This window comes from Cyclopterus lumpus, chromosome 6 (genome assembly GCF_009769545.1).
Source record: "Cyclopterus lumpus isolate fCycLum1 chromosome 6, fCycLum1.pri, whole genome shotgun sequence".
NCBI classification, from domain to species: domain Eukaryota; kingdom Metazoa; phylum Chordata; class Actinopteri; order Perciformes; family Cyclopteridae; genus Cyclopterus; species Cyclopterus lumpus.
The window spans coordinates 6479137-6503233 of NC_046971.1; the positions used below are offsets into that span (position 1 = coordinate 6479137).

A 24097-nucleotide genomic window follows, 5' to 3' on the forward strand; every position below is an offset into this window, starting at 1 on the left:
GAGACGACAAAAACACGGTAGGGCAAAAAAAAGAGAGAAAAAGACACACACACACACAAAAAGTGTGAATAACAATAATATCTTGAAGCTGAAGAAATGCATCGTGCAGCAGCGCCATTCCCACGCAGCAGGAGCCGGTCTGTCCTCGTCCGCGCCGCTCCTCGTTCTGTGCGGACTAGAAATAAGAAGGGGAAACCCCGCCCAGGCAGACCTGCTCCGACTCCTCCTTCTTCGACTCCTCCTCTTTTTCTTCAAACCACAAAGCGGTCCATTCCCCTCATCTGACCTACTGGATGATCCGAAACTCGGGGCTCGGGGACCTCGAGGGGACATTTGAGACGTTAGCCGAGGGGTCCCCGTGGCAGTTATTTCTTTTTTTATGCTACTGAGCACAATATGTTAAGAGTATATTAAAAACAATTAAATAATGTAAGAGACACAAGACACTTGTGACCTTCACTTTTCAAAAATGTCTCTCAATTTTAAAATAGATAATATCCTCCCACCAGGAAATGCATGTTGTATTTCTGTAATACCACATCTTAATATCTTAAAAAATATTGCCTCTTTACAATATGATAATCATACTGTAAAATATATACAATAATTTTCTTAAACTGTAGTTTTTGTCATGAGTAGCCTTCTTTCACATACACAGATAGATGTGAAATTATTATTATTTCGATTATTTATCGGAACGCGATTGGTTTTTCGAGCTTTCCGCTGCAGCAAATAAAGTCATCGACCAATCACATCGGCGGCTAACTTTATTAAGCCTTTCAAAATAAAAGCCAGAGACAAAAAAGTAGTGAGAGCCACGGGGGATAATGCATATTTTCTCATCTTACATTGCATTGAGGATTTATTTCAACCGAACCAGAGTTGCTGATTGTTGGTTAAAGTGGAAAGAAATTACCTTTAATGAGTCAACAAGGCGATCAACACAGTCTTGTAAAAGAGAGAAGGTTTACGGTTGTATTTTTTAGGTTTAGGTGTAAGAATATTTCCTTCATTGATGGCGCAATGCATCCTGGTACATGTAGGCACAGCCGGCACGTCTTCACAGCAGGAAGGATAAGTCAATAAAGCACGCACCCGGGGGAATTTATTTCTCGTTGCCATGCATTGTAACGGAGCACACTCAGAGCACACAGCGGATCATAGAATTGTCCCATTTATTTTATACAGACAAGTACATCCCTTCTCACATGGCTGGCTAAAGATGACATGGAATGTTACAGCGAGATTTGTTTTCTTGCATAAAATCCACACCGTTGAAAATGTTGCAAAAGTCTAAGTGTTCATTTTTAAGATCAATAAAGCCTTTTTTTTTAGTTAAATTACATCAACACTATCACCACACACTGTACATCGACTCGGCCTCATCAGGAAAGAGAAACAAACTAAACCCAGAGGCAACACTGCAATTTCTTTTCTTTTTTTTCTTCTTCTTTTTTTAAATCTCTGCAGTTAACACAAGAGTGCAGTCAGTCGGTATGAGAATGCAAAGGGGGCAGATGCGTAATCAGCTTACATGAGAAGCATACGATGATGCGTATGAAGGTCGGGGGGGGGGGGGGGGGTGGGGGGGGAATCGGTGTGGTCCGAGCAGGTCCCTCGGGTTGCTTCATGTCACCGTAGAGGGGGTGGGGGGAGGGGGTTCATGGAGTTCATGTCTGTGCACTTGTGGAGCACGCGGGGTCGAAAAAAGACACATTCAAGATTTCTTCATTATAAAAAAACAAACAAAATTTGAGTGAGCCTGGTCAGGACTCTCCGTTCTGGACCCTGGAGACAGGCGGCTGCATAAAGTCTTTAAAGGGCCCCAGGGCCTCCTTCAGGGCCGAGCTCACCTCAGGCGAGGAGCACGTGACGCACTCCACCAGCGTGGGGTACAGGGCGATCACTTGAGCCCATGTGATGCCGTCCACTGCAGGTAGAAAACGAAAAGAGAATGGCAGAGGAGGAAAAAAACAAAAAAACACAAAAGGAGGATCGGGGATGAGAGGGAGAATGAGAATTGTGATTGAACGTTAGAGAGAAATCATTGCCATCATAAAGTCCCCACAGGCGTATGGAAATGAGTTTCGCTCTGACGACGTAATGCAAACATCCTGAAGGGCACTTCAAAAACGTAATTTTAGAAAGTCTCACTTCAATCTATTGCGTTAGAAGAAAAAAAAAAAAACTAAACCCCACATTTCTCGTAATTGACCTTGCTGGAAACGTAAACAGTTCCACCCAGATTGGAGATTAAAGTAATTTGAAAAAAAAAAAAAAAACGGTCCCAACTGTATAAACTCTGACACATTTATCTGAAATGAATAGATGATCGCTGGGTGGCATTGTTGTATTTTTCCCCCATCGTTCCACCTCTTTCCAATATCTATTTAATCCTTGACACAGTTTGGTACTCACCATTTTCTGGCTGCGTCTTTTTAAGCGAGTCCATCAAAGTGCTGATAGCTTTCAAGACAAAGATGATCTCAGTCACTTGTTGCCTGAAATACATAAAAGACCAGATTTGGCTACAAAGACATGTGGAGTTCAAGGATGTTTAAAAAAAAAAAAAAAAAAACGATTACTAAGAAAATGGGAGATGAGAGCCGTTGAATGAAAGATGTTTGCTGAATAAATGACCAAAAAAAAAATCAACAGTTCGTTGGAAAAAGTGAGCAACCTAATCTCCTCTATACAGAAGAGAGGAAGCCAGTTATTATACTTTGTCCATGATGACGCGAGATATTAACAAGAACAGCGAAACTAACAGACAACATGTTGCCCAAAACATTACATATGATTAATGAGGAGATTAATGTATTTAAATCAATATGTATAGGTGTTCAGAGATAGCACTTTAATTGAAGTGTGTTCACGTCGTCAGATTCATAAGTTGGTGTTGCATTACAGTCACAGGAAAGACCACGTTGTTATTGTTCGTATTTTACAAAATCAATTTATTGTCTGCATTTAGCATTATTTTTTGGTTATTTTTGAAGTTCTCCCACATTCACAAATCCTCTCATTAGCATTGCACCCCAATAACACCGAAGATCACATGGATGCAGTAGAAGCCGAGGTATCGTATTTTCTTTATTATTACAAACATTATATTTTCCCCATGTCAAAAAACCGCAACCATTACCCACAATGCAACTCTGTGCTAGTAGCAGCCAATGTCGTCTAAAGCCGCCGATAACAGCAGAGGGACATCTCTTGTAGACATTTGTGGGGCTCCTCTTTACACACAACACAGATTTGTACAATGATTGTAAAACCATAGCTTACTTGTTGTATCTTCATATCTATATTTTGCTCTTTGTGTTCTGCAGTTTGTTTTACATGCTATTATAATGCAATCCATGATCTTCTTCTTATTAGTTTTGAATTTGTCATGGTTTGTTTGAATGCATGCAACCTTGCATTTGCTTTTTATGTGTATTTCTTAATTAATTTATTGGTCTGAACTCCGCCCACCCCGTTGCTATTTTCTTTGCTAATGGCGAATATCCCCACTTAACTTCCACCGTGTCTTAGGGGGAGGAAAAGAAACGCCCTGCAGAATTAAGTGCTACAGCCAACCCTCAAATGTGGTGCCAGTGTGTAAAACCGAGTAAGTACAGTGATTTTTATGTTGTTTACAAAGTAAGAAAAGCAGAAATGATGGACGCACAGCTGGAGCGGTCTTGGCTTTGCGTCTCTAAATATCTCAGCGATGCCAAAATGATGGCACGAGCCAACACCAGAGTTTGGAGCCGAGTTTCCGATGAGGGCCATTCGTCTACAGACATTCAAAACCAGCTGTTTGGGGCCGGAGCAAGTGCAACCATGTGTGTGTTTCATAGCGGGGCGTACCTGGGGAGGGGGCAGTGTCCGCTCAACCTCTCGTCCTCGACGTAGCGCCGGAGAACATCCTGGGACCTCTTGAGGAGCACGGAGAGCGCCATGCGAGAGATGTAGCCCTCCTGCGGGGTGGACACCTTGTTGCTGAAGGAGAACTGCAGCAGCGTCTCAAAGCACACCTTAGAAAACTCCTCCCTCATCCGCACGTCGATCTCCGCCTCTGTCGAGAGGAAAGCCCGTTACATGTTAAGACAGTCTGCTGACGACCGCTCTGCAGAGGGATTTACAGACGGAGTGGACAGACAGGGATTTACGGTCTTGAAGCGTTCGACAGGAGGAGAAATATCTTACCCGTGAACGAGGGAGACTGCGAGTGAATGGAACCTCTATTGAGCATAGCCATGATCTGGCCAACAAAGTCTTTGGGGATGAAATTGGCAAACGGTAAAATCTCTGTGCTGATCAGCTGGACCACCTAAAATAAAAATTAAAAAAAGGGGACACAATGCTAATATCGAGCTACCGGATTATTAAAAAAATAAAAATAAAAATCACACTGATGGATTGGAAACGAGTATCTACCTCAACATCAACGGCTTCATTCTTCTGAAATTCTTGGATGGACAGGTTATCTGGAGGTGTGCTATGACAGGAGAACCACAGAAACAAGGCGTTTGGTACTCAAGAGCTTCCACATTGTGCAGACTCGACTCTACGATTGGGTCTAAATCTCTACCTTTTGGTAAAAAGAAAGTCTTCAAAGGCATTGGCCAGCTCGGGCCACATAGTGTCGAACTTTCCGGACGAGGCGTGCTGGCGTGCCACCGGCAGTCCAATGGACAGCACCTTGAGCAGAGACGAAACGGCGAGCTTCCAGGTGCTCTCGGCTGGACAGGCGTACTTCAAACCCAAGGGCATTCGTAAAGTCTTGAGGGTGAAGGGGGAAAACAAACGGAAACAACAATACATCATGAGGCTGAAATACAGAGACAGGCTTCAAGGTCAAATCGATTAAACTAAACTGCAGTCTGAATCCCCTTCGCCTTCATCTCTTTTACGCGGAAATGTGGAGCGACTTTAAATCTTAAGAGTCAACATCAAAGCAACATCAAATGTCAAGATGTGTTCGTACCAGGCAGAGATCCTATTCATCTTAATAAGTAATACATTGCCATCTTTCTTACAAAGACAACCGAGGTAGTTACTGCCTTCTTGTTCGAGACAAAAAAAAAAAAAATTGAAGAAAAAAGGGCGGGGGTCAGATTTTGAATCATCCAAAGAGAACCTTCATAATAGCTCCTTGACAAAAAATTATAAAAAACAGACTACGGGAAAAGAGCAGCGCAGTGATCCAAAAAAATTGAAAAATCTGTGGCAGCTTTAAGAAGTTTAGGCTTTCTGTGACCGGCACTGACATATTCTTGTCGTTCTTGACAGAGTGCATTCGGAAAAAAGGCTGCCGATATAATTTAAACTGTAAGCCTTGAGATCAATACTATCGGGTCAGGGAGACAAGTGAAAGACAATTAAGATTTTAGAATATAACACACTTATTATCCCCTGGACTTTTTTTTAATATATATATATATATATATAAATAATATATATAAAAATAAAAACAAGTCCAGGAGATGCTTTGTATATAATAAGTGTGTTATATTCTAAAATCTTAATTCTTTTTGCCGTCTGAGGAGTCTAAGATCACATTTCTTGTAAAGTAACTCAACCACATTCCTCTTTTGGATGTCAGAACCTGAAATACTCTCCCTTCTAAGATGTGTGGATCCACTGTTAATATAAACATATTGATCATCGCAGCTGGAAGATAAAATCAACGCAGTGATGCCAAAGTCGGAGCTCAGCCTTCGTCCGCTAATGGGAAACACCTGGTGTGACATCATTGATCGGGTACGTATGTTCCAAAACCTTCTCATGACATCACACCACACTTTATGACGGCATATGGTTCAGCAATAACCGGTGCGCAACGGGGCGGCCAGTAGAATGCCCGAGGACCAATCTTTAGAGGGGATTTGATATTGATAAAAATAAAAATAAAAAAAATATTTAATTACAGGAAAGAATCCGTGCCAATCCTGGTGAAAAATACCTTGATTATGTTCTGCAGAACCTTCTCATTGATGACAGCTTTGTGGCACGCCGTTTTATGGTACAGGTCCACCACCACCTCCAAGGAGCGCTCAGCAAAGGGCACATAGTTTAAGGCAACCCATTCCGCCTGCGGGGGGGGAGGGGGGAGGTGGAGACAGGATTTAACATGAGAAAAAAGAAACAGGAGCGGATATTAGTCAAACAAATCTTAAAAGCATTAGCTGGACTTCTTGGCAGAGCCACATTGAAAGCAGTTTTTAAAGGCACACTTTGTATAAGTATACAAGTAACACGCACACACATAAAAAAAAAAAAAAAGGTACAGTGACTATTAGTGGGCTTCAAGTTTTGTTAGGCTCGTGTGAGTTCCACAGCTGAGATGTTAAAGCCAAACAAAGGACTTGATGCTACAAAGTGTGTCTTTAAGGAATATACACAGAACCACACGTCACCAAAAAACACAAAATCAACTGATAATGGAACCGCACAGGGACTGTGCACACAGGAGGCATAACCACCAGTTAGTGGCAGGCAAGAGAAGGGGAGTGGGGGGGGAGGGGGGGGGGAGCATGGAGTGAGGAGACGCAGATGAGATGTGAGCGCCTGCCATGCGGCGTTGATCTACCGCAGAGGGAAGGTCGTCACCATTCAGCACAGCTTAGTAAAAACTAGAGAGGGGGCTTGAAGGAGATGACGGAACTCACCGGTGCAAAGAGCTGGATCTAAAATGGTAATCCAGTGAGTAGTCCCAAGAAACAAGAATGAGAGAAGATCGCAATTAAAAAAAAAAATTGTATCCGATTTTTTTTGCAGTGGCTTGTCGGTCAAATGAGATTCTACAACCAGGACTGATTTCGGGGGGAGAGAGCTAACCCATTCGGGGGGGGGGGGGAGAGGCAATAAAGACCACCCCGGAGCATCTGTTTGGCTGGGTGAAGTTTTGTTTTGACGTTCTCACTTAAACAATTTAAAGTTTGCGATTCCGATAGTCCGGACCCCCACAGGCAGGACTCGAGGATTTTTTCGAGACGTGAAATGTGCTGAGCTAACGTTTCTTGGCGTAAAGCGTACCGGCCTGCCAGATCGAGACACAGCTCTCCGGGCGAAACTCTCGAGGCACCTGCCGGATTGTTTCTTTTGTACGTTTACGCAACATCGGTGAGTGAGAAAGACCCGGCACAATGCGGTGAAAAGACTCCCCCTGTTTGTGGGTTTATAAAAGTGAAGGAATCCTTCTAAGTAAAAGGTCACTGGGAACTATGTGCACTGGGAATCTGAACTGTGTTTGAACTGAAGTTTCTTTGGCGAGCTGCCAGCAGGATGAAGTGCGAGGGAGGGAATATTTGGAATACAACTGGCTCCAGAAGAACCTGTCAATCTCGTGTAGGGCCACGATGGGGGCCTCGTAAGGACTACACTGAAGGAGGGAAGGGGAGGCGCTCCATGAACTTGTTGGAAATGGCTGAGGGGGACGAATAACAAGTGTACACCGTTCAACGCTTTAATGAAACAAACTGTAAAAAAAAAAAAAAGAGACATAAATTGAAAAATGAAAACCAGAGCAGTTCCACAGCCAATTCCATTTCCCCCTACCTGGTTGTATTTGGCATTGGCCACGTGTTTGGTTTCCATCCGGCCGTACTGAGGAGGCTTGCAGGAGAACTCCACAAAGAGGAGCAGCTGTTCAAAGATGGCCGGGTACATGACCTGCAGGTTCTCCGGGCCGACGCAGATGGCCTGCAGCAGGGAGGGAAGGGAGGAACAAACACTGCTGACATCCACCACGGGACTGCACATTGCATAATTTAGCAGGCTGACGCATTGTTTCCTGGACTGGGTCGACACAGAATGGGGAAGGAATGACTTTTGGTTGACGGGGAGCGTAAGGCTGGGCCTCAAAGACATGGTTCTCACAGCAGGGAGGTCAAGGAGTCAAGAATAATAAAAAAAAAAGGTACATCGAAATGTTTTGTCCAAATTGTATTAGGCATATCAGTCTAATTTAGTGGTTCCACTTTCTCAAATGGGAGAATTTGCTACTTTTTATATTTCATTTCAGTTCTTTTCAGTTTTTTTGTGGCCAGTTTTGGGATATATATATATATATATTTATGGAATAAAGCATTAGGGCTGCTCTTACATATCATTGCAATTTCTAGAGGATGACTATTGTTTTCTTCTTTTCATTTATTTACTTGGCTCTTTTAAGATTATTTTTGCACATTTATTTTAGTGTGAAGTCAAGACGACATGCAACAAAGACCTCCTGCTGGACTCAAACTGGGGACGTCATCACCCGAGACTCCTCGGTCAACATGACACCCCACATTTTATATTGGACATAATGTATAAGACACGCTTGGTAGCCATCATTTTTTGTTTTCTGACAGCACATGTTTTTGCTTTGCCCACCTTCTGCAAAACGTCCAGAGCGGTGAGCACAGCTTCCTGCAGGCTGGTGAGCACCGCCTCAGTGTAGGAGGGGAGGATGAAGGGCGAGGCGTCACTGCTGATGGGCACCGACACGGCCCCGTGGAGGATGACCCCCAGCTTCTTCAGATCCTCCATACTGAAGTTGGCTTTTATGTGCTGGTAGAGTGCGGGGAAAATCTGGATCAATGCTGTGAGGAAGGGCTGGCTGGGGATGAAGGAGAACTTCTCCGTCGGGCCACTCGGTGGTCTTGTGCTGTCCGTTCCCGTTCGATACCACGTGTTCCACGCCGACCACCACAACGCAGAGTCTTCCAAGGCGGACTCCTCCCCCGGGGGAGGGGCCTGCAGCTCAGCGCCGTTGTACCGCGTCAGCCGCTCTACCAGTGAATCCGAGCGCACCAGGGGTCTGCCAGGGCCAGACGCCGAGAAGGGGTCGATGAGCACCGGGGGGACGCCCATAGCAGCGAACGCGTCACAAGGTCGGTCGGAGTCTTTAACAGGTGTAACAATCTGTAGGATCTCCTGAAAGCTCTTGAGGGCAGCCAGGGAGACCTCGTTGTTTTTGCTGAGAGCGGCCGACTGAATGTGGTTAAGCAGCACCTCCCAGGCCTCGAAGAAATCACCTGCAGATACACAGCGCAAGGATGGGATCATGCGTAAGACTACCCACACGGCCACTAAAGAAATTACAGACTTTTTGAAAAAGAGGACGAGCGGATAGAAGGGTCTGCTATATGCGTTTTAAGGATACATCTAACTGATTCAGCAGTGAAGACATGGTCGGTAAGATAGACGCTAAAGCCTCCAGATCACAGGGTGATAGTGAGCCACCGCATCACCTGTAAAGCTACGGTATCTTTAGTCACCGCTACCATCAATAAAAAGCAAAAGCAGCATGTGTAACAAGTATCATAATTACACAACGATTGACCATGACCAGCGCAGAATCGAGAATGAAAAATAACTATTATATTGCCAGAAACGGTTATATATTTCATCAAGGCTGTATGTAGTAAGAGCAGCCTTCCCCTTTGTGAACTAATGTGTAGTAAGCTGGGAATGTGTTGTATATTATCACCTCTTTAGTGATGTGGCACTGGGTAAAATGTTAAGAGGGATGAGTGCAGTTGCTGAGGAGCTTGTGTTTTATTGTTCATATCTACCTGCATGACTAAATGTGTCGTAATATCGCAGTAAAAACATCAAAGTTACTGAACTTTTGCTACACTACAGACTTCTATGTACATTTCAATATGTAATCGTCATAAATCTGAGGCCGACCTATGTACAACTACCTTATTTCCAACAGTATCTAGTAGATTAAGCCTGGCTCACCTAACTGCTGGAGGAGATACCGCCTGGTGTTGAAAATGCGCGCCACTCCGGCGAGCGTCAGCACCCACGTCTCCGCCCACTGTTTTTCGGCTGTGTCGCGCGAGTGGTGGATGAGGATGTTCCCCCCGCCAGACTCGATCTTCTCCTTGTCCGCCGTGGTGGACGACGCCCTCACGCAGTCGAGCAGCTGGAACAGCACCTAGTGGTGACACCGAGGTAGTGCAACCAGCAGAAAGAGTGCCGAAATAATGAATAAGGGGTGAAATAACAATATGCACGACAACCTTTTCTCCAAGAACTACATCACATGGCTTTTACAAATGCTTCAATGTTACCTTCCAGACCACAATGTGCCATGTGGGCTGCTGCAGCAGGGTCCCGTGTGCTGCTATGGTGGAGAACAACGTCTGCCCGGCGCTTTTGCGCACGGCGGGCCGCGGGTCCACGCACATCTCGCCCAGCTTGGCATACAGGCACAGCCACAGGCAATCAAAGGGCGGGGCGGGGTGGAATGGCCTGTTCAGGGTCTCTCCTTTCTCCTGGGCCCGCTTCTGCAGGGCCTCCTCCTCCCTCTCCAACTCCTGTATGATGGCTTCGCCCCTTTGGAAGAAGTAGTCCGAAATGTTCCACTGTGGGTAAAAGGGGATGGGATGGGGGAAGGAGTGCGTGCACAAATTGGAGGGGAAGGTTGGTAAAATGCTTCTGGCAGTTTTTGCTATAACATTACCATAAAAGTAATCTTGCAGGAACCGCCACGCTCCAAGAGAAATAATCCCGCAAAACCACAGATCAAAATCGGGTGTTGCATGTCCTGAATACTGTACAAACGATCAATGAAATGTCAGCAGAGTGCTGAAGTGCTGTTAAATTAGATTAAACAATGCAAAAACAAGGTACGATGTGATATTGTCAATGTAAATCATATTAAAGAATACTACGTTTAAACATTAAAATGACTGGAAAAGAAACATGTCCAACCTGTCAAATGTCAATAACACACAGTAATAATCATTATTAAGCAGAACGTTTCTTTTAATCCCGGTTACACGCCTTATTCTACTGATTGGCTTCGAAAAGCTCAGCAGCCCGGGTTCATAAAGCGGGTTTCTGAGCCGGATGTGCGAGTCGCAGCAGAACACCAAACAAAGAAAGACCCCCAAAACAAGTCCTCTCACCAGCAGGCCAATGGAGGTGAGGCTGATGTTGAGCTCCTGGTTCTGCAGGCCGAAGCTGCCGGCTACATCGACTACGATCTGGAGGCACGTGCAAGGCATGGTGGGTAGGAAGTCCGTCACCACCAACTGCAGGCACTGGAAGGCTGTTCGGATCAATGACTCGCTGAAGGGGAATGAGACGTGTTTGGTCGGTTCAGGACGGACCCCACAAATACAAAATGATTCGCGTTTAGGATAAAAACAAGAACTATTTCAGCCACATAAATAAGTGAAGCCCTGCCTGCTTCGCACATCCCCTCCTCTCCCTTGTGCGCTTACCCTTGATCATTGCGGATGGCTCCGATGACCCCTAGGACGAGCGGCCAACCGGGCCCCAGGCTGTCTCCCTGGCTCTGCAGGATCTGCAGGACACTCTCCAGCTGTTTCTGCCGGATGTCGGCATGCAGCACGTTGGACAACTCCTTCAGGGGGTTCAGCAACAGAAGCTGCAGCCGCTTGGAGACACATTTTTAATTGAATTAACTATTCTACGACAACACTGCATAGTCCACATATGCAATAACAATATATTTAAACGTTATAACAGTTGCATCTTCGTTTTAAACTCATTTATTACATAGACACGTTGTTTCGCAAGAGTTAGCTTGTGTCCCAGTCGGGCGAGATATGTTCGTGCTTCTGCTGACAGAGTTGTTAAATATGAGCCATAACTGTCTTTGCGATTCCTCCCAAAAACCAAATTCCCTGATTAGCATGATGACATACAGACTACAAAAACTAAAAAGACATGCCTGAATAAATGAGCAGAATGTCGATGCATTGATGGATCCCCGTTATGGAGGTGAAAGTGTAGCACCTAAATGTCTCAAAGAGTGTATAGCAGAAAATAAACTGCTTGGCTGATTTAAGCGCAACTTCTTTCATTTCTTTTTCACAACACTTTCTTTATGTTGAAGGCGGTGAATTTGAGTCAAATGTCACGTTTTTTAATCTTCCTTTTCTATTATGTATATACACAGAATTAATGTGCATTCTATCCATAATGTTTATTTGGTCTATTCAACGTGCTGCTTTGAAGTAGGCGACCTGGCACGCGGTTCAAGGAACATCAACAACACCTCTGGACGCGGCGCCTTCAGCTCGTCGGTCCGGACTGAAACTCCTTTGAGGTTTAGTCACAAAAGTTCAACTGATTGACACGAGCGTTCCGCATTAAGACTAATCAAGTGATGTTCCTTGAACAGCGATGCGGCTGCATTCACTTCGCCACTTCAAAAAAGATGTGCGCACACATTTCGAGCGAGCAAATATTGTTCCTCTTCATACCATTATGTTTTAATATTTGAATACGACAACTTGAATTGGTATACGCTTGCCCACGCTGCAAAAAAAAAAAAAAAAAAGGCCTTGAAGAAGCGATTGAATTTTGCGTTTCTGCAGGACAAACATCATTTGTATGGCTCTGCGCCGTTTCTATTAACCTCCACGCGGCTCTTTCAGATAAGCTCAGTGCCGTTCCCTTTATCTGTCTCACTAAGTTGAAGGTCACAGCCACTGTTGCTTGTGAGTGGCGAGAGAGAGTGACTGTGACATTTCTGTTTCCCACATTTTAAGCATTAGGCACACACACACACACTTTTATCTCTCGTGGCATACACTGCAACAGTGGAGCAGCTTTTTCTCAAATGTCAGCGTTACAAACAAAACCGTGTTAAGGAGCCGAACCCGGGCAGGACGAATAACACATCCATCTAATTAAATACTCCCTACAGTGGTAATAGGAATGGAGAATTGTTTTATGCGTGCAGATGTTTGGCGTTCCTGCTTTTCTACCTGATTTTGCGCCAGCGGAGGGTCGTGTTTGTAGGCCAGGCTGGCCTTGATGAGTGCCGTCAACGCCTCGGCCCCCCACTCTCTCATCCTGGAGTTTGGGTGCTGGCAGACCTGCAGGACACAACACGGACGCACAAATGCAGACACATGCACACGATGACGGATCTGATGCAGAGGCTGTTCACCAGCGGTGTTCACAGCGTGTGGGGTGTGAAACGAGTGGGTGAGATGCACCCCCCCCCCCCCCCCCCCGGTGTGATCACAACATAATGCCGTGGCGGTGGCGGTGTAATCATGGAAGCTAGATTAGATACACATGAAGAGGCCAAGCTCGACAGAGAAAAGGTACACCGGTCTGATGCAAAACCTGCCGTCTGCTTTTAAGATCTCGAGCGCATTTGTGTGCCAGAGTTGTGCTGCTTTTAAAAAGGCATAAAGAGAGACTGCTAAGAAGATACTGCACCCCTTCAGAGCCCAGATGGTCCATGTGTATCCATTTAATCATTTGGCCCTGCGCGATCACTACCGTGTCCGATTTTGATCTTTAAATCTTTATCATATTGTACATCTGCGAATAAAGATATCACGAATGTGACGCCAGTGTCACATTTCCTTTACGTTGCAGAAAGCATTTCATTCCAATTTGAAGTCTGCAAAGAAGGAGAAGCAGCGTTTGTATCTCAGCATGAAGGAGGCTTTGCAGGCGCGGCTTCAGATTCGGCTTCTGTGACAAAATCAGAGCTTCACATTGCAAATTGCACAACAAAGAATGCAAGGACAAACACGTGTAGCGGAGAAATGCACGTTTTTGACACGGCGAACTCTCATTTCCAACATGTTGAAAAGCAGGCAGAGAGAGAGAGAGAGAGAGAGAATAGATCGGGGAAAAGAGAGAGGAGATGGGAAAGCAAATAATTATAGGAGGAGGGAATCTGAGCTTACCTTCTGCAAAACAGACAGGAGTGCAAAAAGAGAGGGGAGATAGACAGAGACAATGTAAAGAAAACCTCGAAACACACTTCTTTACACACATAAAACGAGAATCCTCCTACAGATATGACACCATGGTAGTCAATAACGACGGGAGGAAGTAAAAAAACTACACACACACGCACGTTAATCAAACTGCATCTATAGTATTTAGCATTTACACACAGCAGAGTTGATCCAAAGTGCTTTAAACCCAAACACCTATAATCGGGTTGTAACAGTGCTCATAAATGTGTCAGGGCTCTCTCTACCTTATGTTTGGACACTGTCGTCTTTCTTTTAACAATAACATGAATAAAAGTATTTTGGGGAAAGAATGGGAACGTCCTTCTTTCTTTCTAAGAATTACTAAACCATGAAACGAAAAACCCTGTTCGGGTTAGAATCGTTGTGTAAAATTCCAAAATGTTGAAATTAACTTCAATAAAATCTCGGTTAAACATGTTACAGATTTGAAAGTTGCACTGATGTGCAAGAACCGACAGGAAAGAAGAGAATCTCACACACACACTACAACCTACTGGCCGTCAACACTAAAAACCTGGAATACCAATTGAGAACGTCCGACCCGTCTACGGCTCGTTCAAGTACTTTTCTCCTTCATGACTAAACCATCTGTGCTCCAGACTCCATGGAAAAATGCCCTTATTAGAGCTTTGGTGCTGGGTAGCGTAACCAAAAGACTACAAGGGGGCAATCTTATTATTATTATTATTATTATTATTATTATTATTATAATAATAATAGAGCTTGGGTCCAAATTGTTCAAAGACATCTCCAATGAGTTCATCAGCCTAGGAAAACATGACAATTACTGTTTTCAAGTTTAGACAAACTGGTTAAAATCCTTAAAATGCTTATTGTGTGAAATAAAGCCTCATCAAAATGGAACCGGTGAAATAAATTGCAGTTCTAAAATGATTTCAAGGATATAACCGTACGACCCTGGGACATACATCCTCTTTCAGAGTTTTAATGAAATGTAGCTGTAAATAGATGTTACCTCCAATAAGTGGCCGGTTAGGGGTCTCCAAAGGATCTCTATACGATCCATGTTGACGAGGCCCGTCTCCAGCAGCTTGGCCACAGCAAACAGAGATGGCTCCTGAAAGAAGAAAATAGAAACTATGAATAAGAACAGGACACCTTACTGTGCATACCTTGACCTTTCTGATCATAGCATAAGTATGGTTATACTATCCTTCATTTTTACATTTGAACCAAAAGCCAAACAACGACACATCCGTGTACTAAAATACAGAAAGTCTTTACCTTGTTGTTTCCAGAAGCCATTTCCATGGCTTCCAGGGAGAGGGAACAGAGAGCGTTGATCAGGTGATGCAGGGACACATCATCCAGGTACCTGGATCACATTAAAAAACAAAACGCATTTTGGCGTGAATTGTGAAGAACTCAGATTTTCCCAGGTATCAAGACAGCATACTTCAGGTCATTCCAATAATTATTTATGAGGATGACAGTAGAAAGATTGTATTCATTCTGTCTAAAACTACGCAAACACAGAAGGTTTACTGAACAAAAAGACAACTATTCATGCCACTATTGTTATTATTGGTTCTAAGCATGAAATGTACCTTTAAAAGTAGATTTCTGGAAGAAAGAAATATATAAAAGACTATTTAAGGGCATAGGGAGTAACTGGCGTGATGATTTTCACAGAAAAGGACTGGTCCTTACTGGGAACTCTCGAATAGTCTGGACAGGATATTGGAGATGATGGGGAGGTCCGTCATCACAGCTGTGGTCAGCACCTGTTTGGGTTAGAAGACACGACCAGTCAGCTGATCGCCTTCAACCTCGAGGTGGTAAAGAACACACACAATGCACGTTCAATGCACAGTCCCTAGCTAAAAAAACCTCACCGTGCTGGGTCCCTCCACGGCTCGGCCGGGCTTCAGGGCACCGCCCATCCCCGGCTTGAGCCCGAGGATCCACACTAAGTGCTGGGTAGACAAAAAGAAACGTCATCGAAATGCAAATGTTTCACCCCACTGTAAATCAGTGAGTGTGAGTTTTACAAAGCACTCAAATCAGGTGAATTAATGCATTATTGATTAATGTCTAATCGAAGAGTGTGTGTGTGTGTGTGGGTGTGTGTGTGTGTGTGCCGTTACGTGAGATGTGAGTCGGTAGTACCTGCAGCGTAGCCAGTACCAGCTGCCAGGAGGTGCCCAGCACGGCCCCATGGCAGTGGGCCAGGTTCAACAGGGTTCGCATGCACTGGATGTTCTTGGCAGTCAGCTGACAGAGGGACAGAGAATTATAGGACATTTTAATAGGAGTCATCAAGGATTTGGCTGATGCGCCAAAAATCACAATGAGTGAAAAGGGAGAACAAAATTACTAAAATGATAAGACGTTGGTACCATGAGGCACAACAGTCACGGTCACACGGACATGGTAACACAAACAAGGTGAGGAAATATATGCACAGACCTGAGACTGAAAAAAACAAAAAAAAAACATGTTCACATTATTATATTTCTATGAGGAGATTTCTAATTATAGGATAATGATTCCAGGTTAAGGTTACGGTTACAGCCTGTGTATTTTTTAAAATGTTATTGAACCTCGAGGGAAATTTAGATGCAGAAGCTTGCCTGACCTGCCTATGTTTATAACGGTTGTCCCCGAACTTCAACGGCACCTTCGAGAGACAAAGTGCGTGTGGGCGTTGTGCATATACAATTAAAAACAACGTAAACAACACGGTAAACAGATTGCTTTGCGTTTCATTCTGTCTGAGAGCACATGTGGGTGTCTTTTTGTACGGTTAACTCCGGAGCCCATTTGGACGCGACCCTCTTCTGAGGCCCTTAACTGGGCTCCTTCCTGCCTTAGACTTTGGTGGCCAGTACCGCGGCTCCCATTTGGACCATTCAAGGTACTTATCCTCCCAAACGGCAACGGCTTGCTTTTTCGCAGCCGTTACATTGTGTTGTAGGATGTCTCTTGATTAGAGCATGTTTTTTTGGGGGGAAAACTGCGACATGAATTAATCATCAACATGTCAAGAGTAGCGATAGCCTCTCCATAACTGTGTGTGTGTGCGTCCTCACCACCACGGTGCCCTGGGGCTGCGAGGTGAGCGGCTGCCCCACGGCCACCACCTGCTGATGAGATTCACTGGAGGGGCTGATGATCTGCACACTATGGCCCTGGATGGAGTAGGCTGTGGAGAACACACACACACACACACACACACACACACACACACAAACAGGTTTTGTTAAAAAAAAAAAAAAACGCTTACGACATGCAAGAAAAGCTTTCTTAATTAACTCCAAAAGGCAAACACCCATCGCCAGTTGAGACCCAATTTGCCGGCTTTATCTCTACAAGCTAATATGCAAATAACGAATGTCTGAGTGCTTGCTTTGAGAGCAGCTGTGTGTGCGTGGGCGTCTAAATTCCCCAGACACATTCTCCGTGGTGTTCCTAATTAGAAGCCACGGTGAAAAAGTGATGGATTAATGCAATAAGAGGAACAGGCAGCGTGCCAACATTGTACACGTTGAGCCGAGTTTAGCCGCATTCCCGTCGCCCCATATTGGAGATGAGGTGCTTGTTAGTTTAACATAAACACACATGACCGGAGGCCATCCTCGGGGTTGGAAAGGGGGACTATTAGCTGTGCGGGGAACAGTTATGTATTGGATTTTTTAATGCCAACATGGTGTGTAGTAGGTATTTCAGTTATGTGTATGTGTACACAGGTAATTAAGTATTTGGGCGACATCTTGTACAAATAAAAAGACAAGGCAACAAGACCCCTGAGGAACTGCTCATACTGTGTTTGCTATGCGGTTTTGAGTGGCATTCTCCACTGAGGAGCTGCACCTTTGCTGGAGAGGTTGGCGGTGTTGCAGCTCAACACGGTCAGGGCGTAGTGCGGCGGCAGGGAGGCCTTGCAGATGGCCGTGATGAAGGCGTCACGGGGCGTCACCAAGCCCAGCCGACCACACAGCGAGGCCATGGTCAGCTCCGCCTTGAGGATGTTCTCTGTGGCCGTCTCATCGGTGCTGGTGCGAAGGGAGAAGAAAGTCAAGCTTCTCGTCCGTCTGTGGCAAATAACTTGCAATTTGGGGAATTTCCTGCGGGGACAATTTATTCTCTCCTGCTTGTACGTGCCGACTGCAATTTTTTTTCTCCATTTACCTGGCGTCTAGCAGCAGAGAAAGAGCCGCCAGTAGACCACACCAGCAGGCACTGACCATCTCCTCCCACACCAGGTGAACTCCTGAGACGACACAACGCATTCACGAGTATATTTAGAGATTAATGCACTTCAGTATCACTTGGAAAAAAAACATCCCTCCATTTTTTAAGAGATAAAAAGGCACAAGATTGGCCACCAGGGGTCGTAGAAGTGCTACCACCCACATTGGTAACCATTTGGCAACAATGCAGTAAAACTGTGTGTCTGTGTCTGTGTCTGTGTCTGTGTGTCTGTGTCTGTGTCTGTGTCTGTGTGTGTGTGTGTGTGTGTGTGTGTGTGTGTACAGTTTGCACACATGCTTTGGTATTTCCCCCTTAACAAGTTGCTCAAGCTTACAAATACCTTCATATTTAAATTTGATTGGTTTATATCCAATGATTGTCTGCGTTATCAGCACATGCTCGTCTTCCTCCTCCCGTTCATGCTCACCAGGTTGTGGCTGCCACGCCTGAGCAGGATGAGTCTCCCTGAACTCGGCAGCCGCCTCCTCCTCCACTGCCAACTCTCTCTCGATCATGGAGGTGATGCCCCGCACCAGGTCCAGTAGGGCACTGAAGGCCACAGACATGGCGTAGCCCTCCGGGATGGACGGGGGCTCCACCTTGTCCAGCATCTCTAGACTAGAGGATTAAAGAGAGGGATAGCTATAGGACGAAGTCTGTGTGTGTCTGTGTTTGTGTGTCTGTGTTTGTGTGTGTGTGTGTGTGTGTGTGCACCTCCTTCTTATAAATCTGCACTAGTATTTAAAGCCCCTTCTCAACCGCAGGGACTTTCCCCAGGCCCAAGGAAATGTTGAGGAATTCATTCCTTTGATTGTAGGGACTAGGGTCGAAATTAAGTGCTTGGGACACTTTCTAGGGTTTTTATACCCCCCCCCCACCCCCCCAAATTACCATAAGAAAGGGCAATTTCATCGCACAGGGAAAGCCTCTGGCTGATGAAATTCTCTGTAATTCAAACCGTGCCTTCCTGTGAGACCCGGAAGGAAAAAAGCATTTTTTTTTCACCTCCGTCAATATCCGCCATATTATGATCACCTGTTGTTGTTTAAAGCAAAATTGTTACTCACTGCTTGCAGGATGCAGCTAATAAGCTCATATGTATCCCATTTAGCAGCATGAGACTTGTTCTGCGTAAGTGTGTGTTTGGGATGCGATTTGTGTGCAATTGACATAAAATGGCGAAAGGGAGTCAGGAAGTAACGGTACTTACTAGGTGGCCTTGGCGCTGCCCTGCACACTAACAGTCATGAGGGGGATCCAGGTGCCGCGGTATTCAAACGCAGCCTGGGTGGTCAGGTTGCCACTGACCCCTCCCGTCCCCGGGCCACCCTGCGCGCCGCCCTGGGCCCCTGAACCTGAGCCACCTGGACAGGAAGTCAGAGTGTTATGGTGGAAGATGGATAAACTGAGAAGATAAGACATAGTGGCATGAATCACAACTATTAAAAAACAAACAACAACATGCATTTACGCAACTCTAAATAATCATTGCCGTCTTATGACAACTTGATTTCATTTTAGGTTAAAGCTCCTTTCCAAATCAGGATATTTGTTTGAGATCTTATTTTTCAAATGCATCTCAATGAATTTGTCAGGTGCATTTCAACTCATTTCCTTAACATCTAAAGAACTTCATGGACACAAACTGAAATGCATCAACTCTCCTACAGCTCCAGGTAAAGTAATCGTTGAATACAAATTAAAAGACTTTTAAATATATTAGTACCACAGTCTCAGGGAGTTCAAAATGAGGATTTGGTCACTCTTAAAAATAATAGCCATATTTATTCTGCGTGAGTATATATTATTGTATATATTATTCAGTTACCGTAGACTGTTTTATTTACAGTCTATTGTTATATTTGATATATTACTATGTCTTGTGTGCACTTTACCCCTTTGCTGCTGTAATCCTGTATATTTCCCCACTGCGGGACTAATAAAGGATTATCTTATCTAATAATAATAATAATAATAATAATAATACTAAGTGAACTGACCAGCAGGTGCACTGACAGCAGTACTGTTGCCCGCATTGGGGATGATGAAGAGGGACTGGATGAAGGAGCCCAGGGCGTTGACAATGTCTCTGAATACCTTGGTGGAGTGCTGCTTCATGTCGTATGACTGGCAGAACGAACTGAAAAAGGGAAAACAGAATTTTGTGATGACAGGTTGGCGAGACAGAAACAACAAGACGGTGTCCTTTTGGGAGCCGACAGAACTATACTGTGAAAATAAAACCATTTCAGGACATCTCAGGCTCAGCTCTGTGTTGTCTAACTTTACTCAACTTTCAGACTAAGCTTCAGCTGTGCTTCGTCAGCCTCGGCTGTACATCGCAGCTAAAATGAATATTGGCACGTTGACCCGCAAAGATCATCCTCAACTTATGGAACCATAAAAAACGGCCACAGAGATCAACAGATGGAACGAGTCACTGACCTGGAATTGAATCATGCTGATGGCACGGTTAAATATCTTTCACATCGTTTTAACTATTTAGACAACGCGGACACTATAAGTACTAAATTACGAGATGACTTACAAAATCATATGCTTATGTTGATTATATGGTGGTGCGGCGTGGTTGGGTTTTAAGTTTCTTTTCCTGCTTTGCTCAACTTCTGTTGTCAAGAGCAGTAAAATAAACGAATAATTATGATAATTATAATAAAATCAGCAATTATAGAAACATATAACTATCATGACCAGATACACTCCACAGTTTTTTTTGTATAGTAATGTGAGGTAATATGTAACTTGTAAAAACTTAAAAATAAAATGATTGAAAGAAAGAAACTATCATGACCAGATACACTACACAGTGTGGCTGCTAATTAAAGAGTCATTAAGTAATGATTACCCACACTCAAGAAGTGGGAGGCACAAAACTAATTATTTCACACAATAAAAGCTCAAATTTATGGAAGACATTTTAAGTTGGCTTAACGTTGTTTACCGTAATAAATGTGGCTGCACACATAGCCTATGCACGGATTCCACAGCCACCGCCCTCAGCCACTGCGGCTTCTCCCCGTCCAGAAACTTCACCAGCAGGGACAAGAAGATCTCACACTCAGTCACCTGTAACACAAACACACACACACTGATCCCATTGGAACAGACCAGCTTTGACCAGCTTTGTGCTGTCACTGGAAGCCGGCCTCTGGCTGAATCCCAGAATCCCTTGCGGGCTTTGATGAAGTTATTCTGTGGCTTAACACGCTTCTTGGCAGATGGGCGAAAAGACAAATTTCCATTTTCGAAGATTGATGGAATATCACCATATAAAAACAGCTGCAACGGTTAATGACTCAGCTGCAGCTAAGCTCATTAAAGCGCATGGAGCCAAACTAGCTATGCTAATCCAATGCTAATCAGACCAGATCAATTAAGAGCATCAGCTCTGCGCCGGAGAAAATCCCCGACTCGTAAAGCGGCCATCGGGCAACAGTTCTGTCCGGCCGACCATCGCTGCAGAGCGGCCCCTTACCAGCAAGGTGTAGAAGTGCTTGATGAGGACCGAGACCACGCGCAGCAGCCTCATGCAGATGGGGAAGTACGGTTTCTCCACGGGCGCCGGTGAGGCGGCGCTGTTGCAGCCCTGGCGGAACTTGATGTTGGGGGAGAAGAGCTTGATGACGAGGGGACAAACCCGTTCCTTCAGCAGGAAGCTGAACTCTTGGTGCTGCGTGTGAAACGGGATGAAAAGGGGCTCAGATCAAGCGTAGTGTCACAAAGACACACGCTGCTGTTAAAAGAGCATTTGTTCCACGGCAGTGAGAACACGGTTATACATCCGTGCCGTCCATCACAATGTGAGGCTGCATGTACCTGAAGGAACACGCCCGGAAAGTCATTAAGAACAGACTCCAGCAGCTCCAGGCCAAACGTCCGGGTCATCTCTGTCATCCCCACCAGCCAGTAGGGGGCGTCGGCATTCACGAGCTGGCACAAGTCCTGCAGAGAAGGCCCACAACAGCAATTCAAAAACAATGGAGCGTTGCTACGTGATCATGAGAAACAGTCACACAAAAAAGGTGACGCCTGGGTGAGGAATAACTTCGAGACAAAGGGACCTCGTCAATTCTTCCTTGCAAATTTCCCGTCATCGCAGAGATGAAAGCAATTTATATTCTCAACTTTAAAACGCCAGCTTGTGAAATATCAGTATTTCCAAGCTGTGCGGACCATTTATAATAAACAATAAATGGTGATGCGATGATTTCAAAAGCAACTTGGTCCGAAGGTTACTTGCACCCTGAGAAGAAGGCTGCCGCCCCCTGGTGGACATACCTGGAACAGCATGTATGCATCTTTAGCACTGGGCCTCAGCGTACTGACAGAACGCCTGTTGGTGTTTCCCTGGACAGGAGGAGGCTGTTCCACAATGCCTGGGTGGGTGCAACACATTTATTTTAGATATTGTTCAGCACTTTAGAGTAGGGATGTTACAGATTTATAAATCAAGGACTTCCAATGAATCATGTATATAAAGCTCTGTACTCTCTACAACAGCGCACCATGTTTCACAAACTGCTTCAATTTGCTGTAAATCTGTGCGCATTGTGCATCCCACCAGAGTCCCTACTTAAACTCTCCATTTTCCTCAAACAGGAACCAGCGCCCTCTGACCTTTGAACCGCTCGTCCTCCGCCACCATCCTCTCGAAGACCACAGTGACGACCTGTCTGACGGTGGCGGCCGCCGTGTTGTTGGTTATGTTGTCCTTGGTGAAGTGAAGTCGGAAACACAGCACAATGGCCTGGGCGGGGTTAAAACAAACGTAAACTTATTATGCAGCGGATACCTAAATTAACTTCTGCTGCATGTGTGGTCCATCTTCAGAAGAGGGAAAAGAAAAAAAATCGAAATCATGTTGCGCCATTACAGGTAAAGACTTAAAGAGTTGTGACATTCATAGAAAATAGGGTGAACAGAATTAGTTCGTACAAATTTGCTGCACAAACTGGAGCAAGGATATCGCAAATATATGCATTTATAGGTGTGATGGAACATACAGTATAACCAGTTTAACAAATAAATAGACGGAGACCCACTGAGAAATAACCCTGGATACCTGCAGGGTCCACATATAGATAGTAGAAGGGAGTAAGTACCTTGGAAAGTACTTCATCGTGTACGACCGTGTTTGTCGTTAGCAGGACCAGGACCGTCTGTAAAAGTTTCAGCTCCTCCAAACCGTTTTCCATCAGCTGCCACAACATGTTGATGATGTTCCCCGCCGCTGCCTGTCACGTGCACAAACACCTTGAATTGTTTACGGGTGATCTTTATGAAAACCTTAATCATCCACCAGTCTGCACACACACACACACACGCTCAACTCAAGAGGCAGTACCGAGAGCTGCTAGATTGTGATAGAACAGTGAGAGGTACGCCCGAGGAGACACAAACACAAACACACTTGTGTGGGACCAGCCGGAGCTGCCTGCTTCGGGGTCACAGCATCATTGAGTCTACCATGACGCTCGCTACCATTTAATATCACTTGATGCTCACAGAAAGTGACACCGCGTGTCCTTTCTTAGGTCAAGCTGTCCAAAAATACGGCTCGTCTTCACGCTAGCCCTCGGAGACGGAAAAAAAAAAATAATCTAAATCTAAAAGAAGATGCATTTAATTTCCATTTTATAATGAGTTTCTGCTTTTTAAGATTACAAAATGAGACTATGAAATATCACAAAATTGCTCATGTCAGACCAAAAGTCCAAAACAAAAAGACAAGAAATAGATATCAAACAAATCTTCACATTTGAGAAGCTGCAACCAGCGACTGTTTGGTATTTTAACTTGATTAGTTTAATATGATCAATTATCCATTTGCTACAGGATTTAACGGGGTGACTTCTCTCCGTTAAGAGAGTTTTACGCTACAAACGGTTGTTGTAGAATATGTGAAGTGTGTGTGTGTGTCTTTAACTGGCTCAGAAAACATTCCTCCCGTCACACACACACAAACACACACACACGCACACACACACACCGCCCACTCAAGGAGTGAAACTGGCTTTGTTTCCGTTTGTGTCTTTAAGGTGAGGAACAATGCAACGTTACGGCTCGATGATTGGTGTCGAAACGATTAGTCGACAGATGACATCAAATAAATA

The 24097-nt window shown here is 44.7% G+C and overlaps 1 protein-coding gene across 4 annotated transcripts in view; it reads right to left on the reverse strand.

Moving 5' to 3' along the window:
* Window positions 1-1153: 1153 nt before the first annotated feature.
* mon2 (MON2 homolog, regulator of endosome-to-Golgi trafficking) overlaps window positions 1154-24097 on the reverse strand; it is a 32881-nt gene continuing 9937 nt past the window's right edge. Inside the window, exons 4-36 of one of the 4 annotated variants that reach the window (XM_034534702.1) lie at window positions 23087-23218; window positions 22602-22731; window positions 22263-22360; window positions 21801-21926; window positions 21460-21654; window positions 20926-21050; window positions 19964-20103; window positions 19174-19327; window positions 18391-18581; window positions 17901-17982; window positions 17583-17764; window positions 16802-16914; window positions 15879-15983; window positions 15605-15685; window positions 15420-15493; window positions 14994-15084; window positions 14725-14826; window positions 13674-13676; window positions 12732-12842; window positions 11217-11392; window positions 10899-11061; window positions 10059-10352; window positions 9724-9922; window positions 8368-9011; window positions 7549-7692; window positions 6660-6677; window positions 5954-6082; window positions 4580-4770; window positions 4426-4486; window positions 4195-4318; window positions 3856-4063; window positions 2419-2501; window positions 1154-1930 (exon numbers count right to left, since the gene is read on the reverse strand). In XM_034534702.1, coding sequence (XP_034390593.1) covers window positions 1767-1930; window positions 2419-2501; window positions 3856-4063; window positions 4195-4318; window positions 4426-4486; window positions 4580-4770; window positions 5954-6082; window positions 6660-6677; window positions 7549-7692; window positions 8368-9011; window positions 9724-9922; window positions 10059-10352; window positions 10899-11061; window positions 11217-11392; window positions 12732-12842; window positions 13674-13676; window positions 14725-14826; window positions 14994-15084; window positions 15420-15493; window positions 15605-15685; window positions 15879-15983; window positions 16802-16914; window positions 17583-17764; window positions 17901-17982; window positions 18391-18581; window positions 19174-19327; window positions 19964-20103; window positions 20926-21050; window positions 21460-21654; window positions 21801-21926; window positions 22263-22360; window positions 22602-22731; window positions 23087-23218 — 4833 coding nt within the window. In that variant the 3' untranslated portion in view covers window positions 1154-1766. The remainder of the gene's footprint in view (window positions 1931-2418; window positions 2502-3855; window positions 4064-4194; window positions 4319-4425; window positions 4487-4579; window positions 4771-5953; window positions 6083-6659; window positions 6678-7548; window positions 7693-8367; window positions 9012-9723; window positions 9923-10058; window positions 10353-10898; window positions 11062-11216; window positions 11393-12731; window positions 12843-13673; window positions 13677-14724; window positions 14827-14993; window positions 15085-15419; window positions 15494-15604; window positions 15686-15878; window positions 15984-16801; window positions 16915-17582; window positions 17765-17900; window positions 17983-18390; window positions 18582-19173; window positions 19328-19963; window positions 20104-20925; window positions 21051-21459; window positions 21655-21800; window positions 21927-22262; window positions 22361-22601; window positions 22732-23086; window positions 23219-24097) is intronic. The other 3 variants (XM_034534703.1, XM_034534704.1, XM_034534705.1) reach the window with 3 other exon arrangements.